The following is a 14,159-nucleotide window of genomic DNA, read 5'->3' as shown; positions in this document are numbered from 1 at the left end:
CTCTAGTTTCCTGTACTTGAACTTTTAATTTTTATACAGCACTTGTTAATATTAAAGTAAAATAATGTAATTTATATGTTTCGTAATTTCTGTTTTTAAATGCATTTTATTTAAAAATCAAACTTTGCTTTTTTGAAAGCTTTCAATTTCTTGTTGGGTTGTTATACTTTAACTGCGAAACATAAGGGAAAGAAACGGTCTTTTATTTTGAAGCGATGATAAAAACTAAAACATTTATATTGTAAATTGGCAATATGGTTATTAAAAATCAACTCTTAATTTGAACCAGCTTTAATAAAGAATTATATTTTTATTTATCTTTTTATATATTTAAAACAATGTCTTTTAAATATATGAAGTTTCTTTTTGCTGCTTAATATCAACAAAAGAACTTACTTTTTTAATTAATAATTATGTATCGAAAAATCGAATTAAATAATTAAATAAATAAGTATTGCCTTATATATATATATATATACTTATAGTTCCATTTTGAAACATGCTCGCAGGGAACCCTAAACCTCTCGAATATGCGTCGATTATGCTTTTCAATTGCACTATGTAGGCATGCATAAGGGAGAGAGAAAAACATTTTTAAAGGGCTACTAGGGATTAGGGGACTCAGTAGCCAAATCCTGGTGGTGACACATTATCGTCCACCACCTTTCAGCTCAGGCGTCACTTGTATAGTTAATTAGGTTTTTTTGAAGCAGGATACAAGAGAAATGTGCAGTTCCATCGCCAGGACTCCAACCCTGGACCTCTCGTATGCTCGTTGAGTGTGCTTCCAATTACATCACGCAGGCATGCGGAAAGGAGAGAATAAATACCTTATATACTGATACGGCTGTTGGAATGCTCAACTATAATAATTTAATGCATAAGCGTGTGCCATATTTATTATAATTATTACCATAATATGGAATATGCGCACATTGAAAAATATAGCTCCGGTTATTCTTTTGCCTTATAGTCCAAACTTCGCATATTTTAAAAATGTTTATATTTTTAAATATTTTATTGTTTATATTTAAAAATGTGTATATTCGCATATTTTAAAAATTTATTAATGTTTAAAAGCATTTTTACAAATTTATTGCATGATGTTTATAGCATGTTCTTGAACTTGAGATTCTTCAACTGCATGGTGTCTGGATGTTCCTGCTATTTTTTTCACTTGTATGAAGGGCAAAAATTAATATGCTGCTTTTGAGAAATTTATTGCTGCACTTTATTAGTTTTACGCATTTTCTGGGCATATTTTGTAAGATCGTATCACTTACATAATGAAACAAATTAATTAAGTGGTCAAAAATTCATTTAATTGAGAAACTGTGTAAATGAAACTTTAATTTAGAATTATTTTCTAAGTTGTTGTGAATAAAGTTTTATGCGTTTTTCAGTCAAATTCATCTTCGAATTCTGATTGAATCAAAGAAATAAATTTAAAAAGTATTCACTTTTATTTTTTACTTATATAGGAAAATTAGGTATTAAGATATATCATTTAAAATGAAATATTGGCTTTCGTAAATAGGATGTTTGCTTCTGAAAGCAAACTGAGTTTATATTAGCTTTTAGTATACAATTTTATTCTCTGAATATTAATGTTATTGTGGAGAAGAATGAGTGTTAATAATTATTGTGGAGAAGAATACTTTGCAAATGTTTTCATGCTGAAGAAGAAGAACCTAAGTATGATTTCTTTCAAAGTTGATAGAGATTTATTCACAATCTAAGCCCATCTAAGATTGTTTTTTTTTCTTTAATTTAAAATTTTTAAGGTTACGAGAATGCTCTCGAAGTTTAATTGAAAAAACACTGTAAATTTCATCTTAATAATACTTGATTAGTGTTTGACACAGAATTTAAATTGCCTATTTTTTACTCTTAATTTTTTTACGAGGTGCTAAAAATTTTTTTCTCTTTCTTTCGAAATTTTTAGCTTAAGGCTGAAAGTTTTACTTTATTATAGGATCATTATTCATTTATTTATAAAATAATTTACAAAAAAATACGAGGTTTTTATATTTTCACTTTCATGATAAGTTTAATTTCTTTATTTTAAAATAATGTAATTTTTTAATCCAATTAAATTTAAATGCGTCTTTGTTAAATATATTATTATAACATAATTATTAAATGAATTATAAAGGAATTATTAATTGTTTTTAAAAACGGAATTCCAACTGGACTTCTTTTTAAATTATAGCGATCGCTCTCTTATTTAATACTTTTTTTTTTTTCAATTTTTCTAAAGATCACAAATTTTCTCTCTTCCGAACCTACTGGCTGGTTTGGGCAATTCTGTTTGGAGCTGCAGTTAACGTGGACTGTCCTCGTGGCATTACTGCAAGGTTCATGTCCAATGTATGGGCCATGTTTGCTGTCGTATTTCTTGCTATCTACACTGCCAATTTGGCAGCTTTCATGATAACCAGAGAAGAATACTATGATCTTCAAGGGATAGATGACAAAAGGGTACGTTATTATAACTATTCTGTTTCTGTCTGAAGTTAGTTTTTACATTTCTGATAATCAAATTGTTTTTTATTTGTTAATGAAAATAGTTAATTGCATTATTGTTAAGCTGGATGCTACAAAGATAGAAAATTTATTTATTCAAACCAGCTAGGATTTACCTAGCGTATTGGGTTATCACTTAGCTCTAAATGCGAAATAAAAATATAAAGCTAAACTGATAGCTATCAAAATTACTTAATGAAACAACCGCACAAAAATATGAAACTTAGACGAAATGTAGAACATTCTGGGATATACAAATGACGAGCATTTCACTGCAAGCAAGAATAATGACATAGCACTACTGTATAAAAAAAAACCAGTGATATGGCGAAACGGTATGGAAAGTAGATTAGATGTCTGTTCTTTTATTTGGAAATCGCTTTTGCTTCTATGCGTCCACTGGGCTCTGAAAGAGAGTGATGTGGGGCATCTCAGTGGCTCATGTCCTCCGATGCCCATACGGCATTCTTATTGTTCACAAAATTATAAGGGATGGTACAGGTCTCAAAAAAGGGTCGGTTGCAGAGTAGACCCCATTTAATATACTGTGAGATAATGTCGGCAAATGCAGGCTTTATCAGCACAGCGACTATTTCTTTGGCTCCGCATGGTGCAACAACGGGAATCAGGACCGACAATAACGCTTTCGATGACGCATATAAACATTAAATGGCGCAGCGTCAACTTTTTTGATGAATTCTGCTCTCGTTCAGAGTATCATGGTCTTTTACAGTCAGAAATCGTCTGGTAAATGGATGGAGAAGGACTAGCGCGACTACACCTAGCAGCCAATACGACTGATTATAAAATTCTGGCATGGAATTAAGCCGTCTGAAATGCGATACCCCAAATGTGCCATCAAAAGTTTGTTCGATAACCACATAATAGCTGCTATTGAGCCAGAAGGGAATGCGCAAGATACTACACGTTTTATGCCTCAAAATTACCTGAAATTTTAATCATTCTGTCCTTTCATTAGAGTGCATTTTTCAATGAATGGGATTTTGCTTACATTTTTAATGGTGTAGTTGTTTTAATGGCCAGGAATGTATATATACATATATATTATATTTTAACGTCAAAATTTAGGTGATAACAATGATATTTTATTCTCAGTATGTATCAGAATATGACAAATTAAAAGCGTAAGTATTTTTACAAATAAGAAATGATATATAAATTTCATGAATGTCATAATGCTTGCGAAAAGCAAAATATTTTTATAGAGTTTCCAAGTTCAAGATGGACGCTAAACACGAATGCATAAGCAATTTTAAAATCCATTTGCCAATGCGTTTTTTCAATGTCTTCAGGAACGGAATTTTCTTTATTATCAATGACTACTGGTGTGTATTTATACCAGCAGACAATATTATGAGCAGCAATTATAAATATAAGCTCCTCGATAATTATACATACAAAGGTTGGGCTTTTTTGAGACATTAAATGTTAAATCAAAAGCCGAAAAACATCTAAATTTGTCTAGAATTCTTTGAAATCTAACAGTTTCAGGCTGTGTGAAATAAGAGAAGTATTTTTATTTTATGTGCGCGAATTAAGATTTAAATGCAGACAACAAGAATTTTCGAAATAAAGTAACACATAACTTTTGTTAATAGAGAAGTTTCTTATAATTCATTCTGGGTAACAAACCATCAGTCCCCATTTTCCATATCCTTAATCCTACCTTAGAGTATTTAGTATGTAAATCAGAAGACGATACGACCAGTTTGGTATTCATCAAAAATTATCTAATGTTTGAAAACAGAGAACATAATTCTTTGTATAATATAGAGTACTTCAGAAAAATTCCATGACTAAATATTTATGAAAATCTAATCATAAAACCATGTTTCAAGTTTAAGTATTGAATCAAATAAGACAAATATTCAGCGAGCTGCAATTTAGTCCTTGTGAGCATTTTTGATAGGAACGTAATTAACGCAGACTTATAGAGGACTTGTAGAAAATATGCAGAAAGGAAAGGCTTTCTCGTAACTTGATTTGATCATTCTCATAGGACTCTGATTTTTCTAAGGTAATTAAAATTCTGTTGGGAATTACAGCCGTGTGCAATATTAAGAGAATTTGATCTTAACATCGAATTTCTGAAAAACTGAAGGATGGATTCTAATCAAATTTGATTTGAACGTACATTTACAAGGGAGAAGGAGATGTGACATTCAAAAGTTATTTTATGTACGTATGATTACCAGTAAGCTCTTAATGCACGGATGTTGTATTTCTAACTGAAAATGAGTCTAATATGGGGTATAGTCCTCTCTTTATAGCCAGATAGGTCGCGCATCGGGGTGGCATACTGAAACGAAGGCAGCTGAGAAGTCGCTGTGACATTTGTTCCTACTCTTGTAGCAAGGCAGTTTCAACTCCAGGGTAGTTCTCGGATAGGGATGGCAAGATAGGATTGTCCTCCAAACAGCGACTTAGGTAATTGTGTAGCTGTGGAGATCAGGCTGGCCAGTACGTGCGACCAATATCCTCACTTTCTAAGTAATCGTCAGCAGATAAGCCCTATGTGAGCAAGCTTTGTCGTCCATTTACAGGAACCCAGGACCAACTGCCATCTGAAAAGTCGAACGTGAGGTTTCACGAACTCCTATCTACTGTTAATAAAGTTCAGAGAGCCTTTGTCAAGCACATACAGGGGTGTGCGGCCTACCCAAACTATTACACCTTCACAATCGCAATAATCCTCTTCTCTGGTGAAGGACCGATAGTAGCATGTTTTAGGCTCTGTCGAGATACAGATACACCGAGAATAAATGTACAGACCGATTCCTGACTCAGCATGGTACTGTACTGAAGTCTGGTCCAAGGCGAATGTTGCCTGCATCATGTTAAACCGTGTGCTGCAGTGAGCGGAAGGCAAACAGCGGGTCGTTTGGCATACAGGAAGCCTTCCATCAAACGTAGCCTGGGAGAGTCGGGTTCTAGTGACAACTTATACTGATATGAGAGCTGTAAAGCTGTAGTAATCCTGTATCATCTTATGAAAGTGACAAATAACGATCCTCATTCGTCGTTATGGATGTTGGTCAGCCTTCCCGAGATTTTGATAATATGAATTTAGGGTCCTAGAACTATTCCCACAAATTGCACACTGCACTAGACATTAGGTTCTCACTATCCTACCTCCAATCTACAGACAATTCTTCTTCTCATATCATCATCCATACGTTTGTGACAACTCATTTTACACATTGATAACTTGTAGATTATTTAGGTTCTTTTAAAGCAGGAGCAGTGAAAAATGTACAGTGCCCTCTACGGTACTCGAAGCTTGGACCTCTTGAATACGCGTCGAGTTGTGCTTCCAATTACACCATGAAGGCATGTGGAAAGGAGGAAGAAAATATCGTACATACACTTCATTTTAAAGGGCGAACGGGGGTTAGGAGACCAATCACCAAATCCTGGTGTTGAAGAATTATTGTCCACTACCTTTTAGTTCGGAGGCCAGTGTTGTGTCATTAGGCTATTTTGAAGCAGGATAATTGAAAAATGTGCAATGTCCTCTCCGGGACTCGAACCTTGGACCTCTCGAATAAGTGTCGAGTATGCTTCCAATTACACAACGAAGATATGAGAAAAGTAGGGACAAAATACTTTATAAACTTTTAAAATTCTTCTAATTCTTGCGAGAAACACGGCGAAAAATTTTAAAGGATTAGAAGCACATACATCGCCAAAAACACCTCATGCGTTTATATTCCCACCTCAAACACAGCTCCGTAGACACGTATTTGACGTATTAGAATTCAGGTAAAGTTACGTATTCGACTCAGAATTTGTGCATAGTTCTCCCGGCAGGATAATTATTGCTTTTAGGTTCAAACATCGCTTAACATTAAACATATTTTGGGAATTCTTAAATTTTGCATTCGAATGTTAAAAGATAAAATCCCTTTAGACAGCTACGCTGTTAAGACTCTGAGAAAATACCCTCTACTAAAGAAAATCTCTAATGTAGGAAGATAGGCTCCAAATTCCTTTTTGTTAGAATGCTAAATTTAAAATCTACTGTAGACACCACGCCTTCCTTGCACGGCCTCTAAAATTATACATATTTATTGCTGCATTTCATTTAAACGTATTACCTGGAATTTCATTAGAGGTATATATCTCATTGAATTAATTCGGTTCTTATTTCCTGGCAAGGCAAAAATACATAAAATCTCAAAACAACGTTATAAAAAATTGTAAACACAGAGAACCTAAAACACCGAATGCAGTTAAAAGCACTTACAAAAAACATTTTTTGCAATTAAAATTAGAGTTAAACAAGAAATTGGGCCAACAGGCAGAAAAGAATATTTTCGGTTCACAAAAACGCAAGGTTAGCTTCTGGTACCACTGAACAAAAAGACATAGAAAACTGGTGCACCAAATGACTTAATTTAGTATACTACTAAGAGTTTCAAATGTAAGCAAATGTCCGGCACATCAGGCCGCCACTTATACTTTTAAATTGTTGAATATTCTACAACTATTGCATGCATAGGTAAAGCCATTAAAAATGTTACCCAGGACATAAAAACAGTGTGATTCAATCCCTTTTAATGCAAAAAATGCACAATTTACTATTTATAAAAATAATAAAAAAAAAACAGAGCTCAATGAGCTGGCTTAGACGGTGGGTATGTATGCACATTTAGTACGTCCGATTCGAAAGGGGGGTGCGAAACTAGACGTTACAGCTGTCCTGCGTGTAAAATGTCAACGTTCTACGGCTAATATTTCGTTTTTTAGTTATACGTGTATTTATGTACCTGCGTCACAAAAAATTCTCTTCTGAATCCGTTTCACTATCCGTTTTAGAAAAAGCAGTCGTTTATAATGTCCGTACGTACAGATGTCACCCAAAAATTTCGTTCAGATGTATTCGAGAGCGATCAAAATGTATATTAACTTTGAAATATCAGACCCGAAATTTTTTGTAATTAAATTACTTCATTTACTTCGTGCCGGGAATCTCTTACCTAACTGAATTTAATTTTAATATAACTCAAAAATTGAATTTTTTGTTGTATTCATCCATTTAAAATTGTGTAAAATTTTTGCGCACTAGTTTTGCCTATTAGAGAACCGATGTGTTACATTTGAAATATTGATTAGGCTGCTGACCAGTTTACTAATTGGAACTTCCTTTATAGAGGGCTCGAATGCAATTTTAAACTTTGTGCGTTTTTACTAAAAGTTGTTACGTGACCGGAATGTAATTTAAAGGGCAGTCTTTATTCCGTCTTAATAACGTTACTGAGTGTTCAAGAACCATTTCTTTCCAGAGCTATTTTATGGACTACTTTTGTTTTGAATCTCTGTGTGCATCAATTTATCTTATCCGCTTTTCCATTTATATTACGCTTGGAAATGAAAATAATGTTTGGTTTTTCTTATACCTGCTTTTATTTTCCCAATATTAAAGAATCTGATGTGTACACCACATAAATTCCTTGTACGGAATATTAAATTATGCGCATTTTTCTTGCATTTCATTTAAACTTATTAGATTGAATGAAATCTAATTCGTCGATAGCGCATAAAACACAATAGAATAAATGCACTCTTTAAAACTCACTATATTTTTTATCATAGCGACACTCTGGCGCTAGGTTCACTTAACAGCGTTATATTTCGTTCATATTATAACTCAATACACAAAATTTATATCATTTGAAGAATTATCTAATGGTTGACACATGTTCTACTCAAATACTATAATAAAGCTAGAACGATGTATAAAAGAAATTAAGTAAACAAAACAAAAAAGAAACAGTTTTTTCACAGATGATTGAGTATTTCTCATTAAATTAATTCAGTTCTCACTTCGCGAGAAGGCAAAAATACATAAAAACTCAAAACACCTATATTAGAAATTACGAAGTAAATCTTAAACACTTATTTCCTCGAAAAAATTCCAGAAAGGATTAAGCATGATTTAATTCGCCATAATAAATGAAGGCGTTTTCTTTGTTGTCGCCAAGTTTAGTCTCTCTAGATTGGCAAAAAATATACTATTCCGCTGTTTCAAATGTAAACAAATATATCCGCCATGTTATTTAAAAATTAGGCTTAACCGCACTTAAACAGCATTTAAATTGTTGATAATTGTACAAATATTGCTTGCAGATTTATGAAATCATAGAAATCTTAACCTGATAATAAGAACAACATAATTCAATCATTTTTAAACAAAAAATGCACAATTTACAAACATATAAGAGTAAAGAAACTGAGATCACTGAGCCGGGTAACAGAGTGTATATATATGTAAATATATTTATATACGTTTGGTGCGACCGATTGCAACCAAAATACGGGGTGCACATCAGTCCTAGCTTATATACAAAATTTCAATGTTCTGAGGCAACGTTTTTGAGTTATGCGAGATAGGTACGTACATACGGACGGACGGACGCCACGAAAAATTCTCTTCAGAATTCATTTTAAAGCAGTTTTATAATTTTTTGGAGGAAAAGAGTCTTTTTTTCTGTCCTTACGTACAGATGTCACGAAAATACACCGTTAAATTGAATTCGAAAGCGGTCAAAATGGATATTTTCGTTGAAATATGCTGCCTGAAACTTTTCGCGATTACAATATTTCCTTTTTACTTCGTAAAAGGAAGTTAAAAAGCTGTTCTAAATTTATTAAAACTCTAAATTTTGTCCCAAACGTTATTATGCGCTACATATACCTCTTAAGAAGCAACTTTAGTAAAACTGTTACCTGTGTTATAAATATGAGTTAAAGTTTTATTTTTGTGGATGTGCTAAAATAATCCTGAAAGATAACTTTTGAGAAATCCAAGAGCCACCATTTCTCAGGTAACTGAAGTTATGCGTTTAGAAATTGAGACATTTTAAAACATTTTCTTAAATATAATATATATATATATATATAATTCATCTCTTTTAACACGACGCAAAACTCTAATTTTGCTTTAATTTGTTTTTAATAACTTAGCAAATCTACAGTTTTAATATAAATTTTTTTATTCAGCTTCTTAGCCTTGTATGAATTGAAATGCATTTGATTTTATTTTTGTTATAGGTAATAACGAAAAATAATCTTAAGAAAAATAACTGCAACTTCTCACATAATTTATCTTTTCTTTTTTTTTTCTCTCTCTGAAGCTCACAAGTCCGTACATAACAGATCCTCCATTCCGTTTTGGCACGATACCTAATGGAAATACTGAGGCTGTCCTGAAGCGCAACAAGCTTCACCTTTACACATGGATGCGCAAATTCAATAGATCATCAGTGCAGCTAGGGGTTGAAGCAGTTAAAAGAGGGTAAGTAGTATGTTTTTCTTGGTAAATTTTTGTAAATAAACTATACAGTCTACTTAAAACTCCCATCAACTAGCGGAAAATTATAAATATTTTATTTTCAAAAGCCTTTTATTCTAAGAAACATATTGCGTAAAATGTTCCATATGAAGAAGTATAAAAAAGTGTAAAGTTACCTATCTTTATATCCTGATTAATTGATTTTTAGTGCGTCTAATTAGGAAGATTTATAAAAAAAAAACTTCTTTAAATCGATTTTTTTCCGGATTTTGCGTATTACCTTATATATTTTAATTATTGCTTTAGGGGAATAGATTTTTAACGTGAGTTTTTTAAAGGGAAGGTGATTACTTAAGAGTAAATAGCCGTATTGTGGCACAAATTATTTCTTTTAAAATTTTGATTAGGAAAAATTCAGTTACTATTTGCATTACACATAACGTAATTTTCAGCAAATTTCTGTTTTATATTTATCTAATTTAAAATAATAGCAAATTGGTGAGCATTTAAATAACTACTTATGTGATCATTTTTAGATTAACCCATTTAGGTAAATAAATAATTAAATGCGATACGACATTATGTATAATATGTATCATATGGTAATTAGTATGCAGTTAGGAAAAGGATTTCAGTCACAAAAAAAGAAAGAAGCTGATATTTCATATGATAAATCAAAAGGCGTCTCATTAATTGTACTCAAATTTCTTTTCATTCAGTTCATTATCTGTATTTAAGTGTCTCAGTGTTACCGATTGCTTTTTAGGGAAATGGTTGACGAAGTCGTCTAACTTGCAGAACAGATTTAATGTCTCATTAAGGCCATTGGTCGCGATCATGAGAAGACATTAATGTTAAACACTCGTCAAAGAAAAATGCCATTAAGCTTGCAGAATGTGTTTACTGCGATTAGTTGGGGAACTTGAAATTGAAGTTACTTTTTTATTCTTAACACAAATGAACTGGAAATACATTCTCGAAAGCAAATAAGAATTACGATAAGTGGATCAAGAAAGTGGTAACAATGTAATGTTAAAAAACCCATAATTCATAGATAGTTTTTCTGTTGCTCTTGTTTTACTGTGACGCTGAAATATGAAACTGGCCTAAAAGTTCTTCGACAAAATTTATATTTTGATTGAGTAATAGAGAATATTTGAAACATGGTCCAGAATTAAGATACAATAACACGCCGAACAAATATTAATTTAGAAGTCAAACAACAAATATCAGCGTAATATTTTTTTTAAATTTTCACAGGACTAGTTTCGATTGTTTTACCGAACCATCATCCTCAGCAGCAAAAGCGCAAATGAAGCGCCATTTGCGCTTTTGCAGATAAGGATGATGGTTCATTAAAACCATCGAAACTAGTCCTGTGAAAATTTGAAAAATATTACACTGATTTTTGTTTTTTGACTTCTAAATTAATGGTTCAGGATGCTTTTATCAGTTAAAAGAGTATAAATAGTGCAAGTGAACTAATGTGTAACTAAATGTTTTCCAAGACTGCGCTAAAATAACGTTTCGTTCGTATAATACATTTGGTAATAAAAATATAAAAAAATAAACTTTTTAAAATCCAAATTTCAATTTACATTTATTACATAAGTTTCTTCATTGAGATAATGAGTCAACTAATAAGCTAAATGATTTATTGATATTTTACTCATGTAGAATTTTCTTTCCTGGGAAACAAATTGAATTTTTCCCCCTATCGTCTTTGCTTTCAATAATGCCCCCCAACGACCGAATATCACTGAACACTGGTAGTTCGGTCCGTGGTTCGAATCCCACAAACGGGCTGGCTGCATGGGCGTTTTTGAGGTTTTCCCCATGTGTAACGTGTATACGAGCCAGTTGTCCTTAGAACGTCCTCCACGAAGACATCTCTTCCCTTAGGCAGATAGCCGTAGTGTGCTTTGCCGTAATCTCAATAAACCAAACCAAAACATTCAGTAATGTACTAAAATTTATTCAAATTACTATATATAGCACGCATTTTAAATAAAATTTAAAAGTTAAATTTTAAATTTCAGGGTTTAGAATAAGCTTTTAACAACAAATACATTCAGTTTATATCTGTTAGTGAGTTTTCAGCTGATCTAGATAAACTGCATATTTGTTTTTTTCCCATTTCCCCCCCCCCTCATTCTTTTCATCTTATTATACGTATAAAAAGAATCGATATTTGAAATTTGAAACTTAGTTAATTTACTAAGGATTTCTAACTTCTAAATTAAATTTGAATACTTCAGTGCATTAGAAATGTGCATTTCCTTATTTCCTGCGCCGATGAGAAATAACATCATGAAACTTTATGACTGAAGTGAAACCCGCCTTTAGCAAAAGCTCTTCCCACAACTTTGATGCAACTGTGCCTTCGTTTTTGATTCTACTCTGCATCATTACCCTCGTTTTCTACACTATATATGACACATTTGCAGCGCTATTGGTCCTCAAAGTGCTAGTCCGACCGGTGATACTGGACGATCGTGATAATGAGTACGTGGCTGTTTTTCGAAATACTTAGCGAAACGTAATGCTGCTAATTGTTATCCTTGCTACCTGAATTTCTAACTGAAAGAATAACAATTAAAATAGAATCTAAAAATCGTATATAAGTCTTCGTATGCTAGAAACAAGCAAAAACGTTTCTTTTGTTAACACCGTGCTACGACGCCAAGGACTTATTGTGTTGTGCTGTAGACTACCTGATTAAAGACAACCTTCAGACACTGCGCGAACCACTTCCTCAGAAATTACCTTTTCAATTTATTAATTCCTATTATTCTCCTGGCTATGAATTGTTTACTTTTTTAAACATTTACGAACCTTTTCCCAGGTAATGATCTCATTTCTTTTACGTATATTAACCCCCTTCACATGTTACACAATAACTTCTACATCATCAGTTGATGGTTCATAGAAAAACACCGACTGCACCTTTGCATAAAATTGCGTATCTGCTTATCCAGATACTCATACAACAGGAGATCCGAAACAGAGTCGTATTTTATATTTCAGTGATAATCAGTATGGTCAAAATTGTTCTTCATTTGACCATTCTTTGGAAGGAAAAAACTTAAGCGTGTTTTGTTTATAACGAAGTAAATATTGAACTCTCATGGAGTTATGTTCTTTACCTTTCTTCTTCTTTTTTTTTTTTTTTTTTTTTTTTTTTGCCATGCTGTCGATGAAAACTGAATTTAAGCTTGATCGGTTAGCTCTGGTGTTACTTGCCATAACTAAATAATCCGATCTGTTATTGCTTTTGCTGTGACTAACCTCGCTTTTCTGCTATCAGAACAGTCACCGAAGTTCGTATTACCTGCATTCAAGTCACAACAGGGGGCTAAACGCTCTTCTATCGTGATAGCTGCTTGTACTCTCTGCCTGTGTCTTAACAATGAGGACTCCTTAGCGGCTTTTTGACTACAGCTTAACAGCTTTTCTTTTCACCTTTAGCGAATGCTTCATCTCTCAATTATTTCAATTTTCATTAACGGTGATGTGGAGGTAATTGCAATTAATTGCAAAGGTACTCCGTAACCAAACGCCTTGGTCGGAAGTTCGTCGCGGCAAGGAGGCAAGATTGCGCCTGTCGTTAGGGTACCATGCAGATGATAGTACGACTTTGTACAGTTCCGCCTACCGTTTTGAAGAAGAGCATCCCAGATGGATAGGTCCGAGAATCTCCCACCCCTCTTTCCCTACCATCAACCTCTCGATAATATCTCGATATAATTCTTTAAACAGAAAACGCTATAGAGAACCGATGTTTACTAAATCAACCGTTTTGAAAGGCATTTTCTCCGTAACGGATACGTTTTGCATAAACTGCTTGCAGCAGATTTTCTCAACCGTTTCCTAGTTCATGGATCTTAGTCCGTCTAGAATCCGCTCCAGGTTCAGCAAACTGAAAAGTCTTAAGCGCAATGTAGACGTTGTGATATCTGGCGACTGTTTGGCGATCAACAGAGCATGCTTGGCGCAGGTAGCTCTTCTTCGAGAAGGGTTAATGTATTTATTAGGAGTTGCATGTTAGCCTCGGAAGAGGAAGGTAGTAGATTGTACTATGCGGTAGGAGCGACGTACTGCTCTGAGTAACTATTATATTATGCTTTGAATTATATATTTAATAAATGTTTGTTTCGTCTTGCTAAATGGTGCCTTATTAAACCACGAAGTCATCACAACACGCTCTCTTTCGAGAAAACCAGAGAGGTTAGAAGCTTAGAGCGTTGAAAACGGAAGAGGCGTAAAGTTAAGCCTAACTAACGAAAGAAGTGTTCATTTGCAAAAGAGAGTAAAAACG

At 33.3% G+C, this 14,159-nt stretch overlaps 1 protein-coding gene across 3 annotated transcripts in view; it reads left to right on the top strand.

The window, feature by feature from the left end:
* The window catches only part of LOC118192858 (glutamate receptor ionotropic, NMDA 2B-like), a 152,467-nt gene that overhangs the window by 112,093 nt on the left and 26,215 nt on the right, over positions 1 to 14,159 (top strand). For all 3 annotated transcript variants that reach the window (XM_085823174.1, XM_085823173.1, XM_085823175.1), the window contains 2 exons: positions 2,261 to 2,481; positions 9,684 to 9,844. In XM_085823174.1, coding sequence (XP_085679300.1) covers positions 2,261 to 2,481; positions 9,684 to 9,844 — 382 coding nt within the window. The remainder of the gene's footprint in view (positions 1 to 2,260; positions 2,482 to 9,683; positions 9,845 to 14,159) is intronic.

The sequence above is a fragment of the Stegodyphus dumicola genome, chromosome 9 (genome assembly GCF_044657685.1).
Source record: "Stegodyphus dumicola isolate Sdum_Otavi_A_Nest chromosome 9, ASM4465768v1".
In the NCBI taxonomy this organism is placed as follows: domain Eukaryota; kingdom Metazoa; phylum Arthropoda; class Arachnida; order Araneae; family Eresidae; genus Stegodyphus; species Stegodyphus dumicola.
The sequence above is the reverse complement of the archived record's forward strand: the minus strand, read 5'-3'. Positions and strand labels throughout refer to the sequence as shown.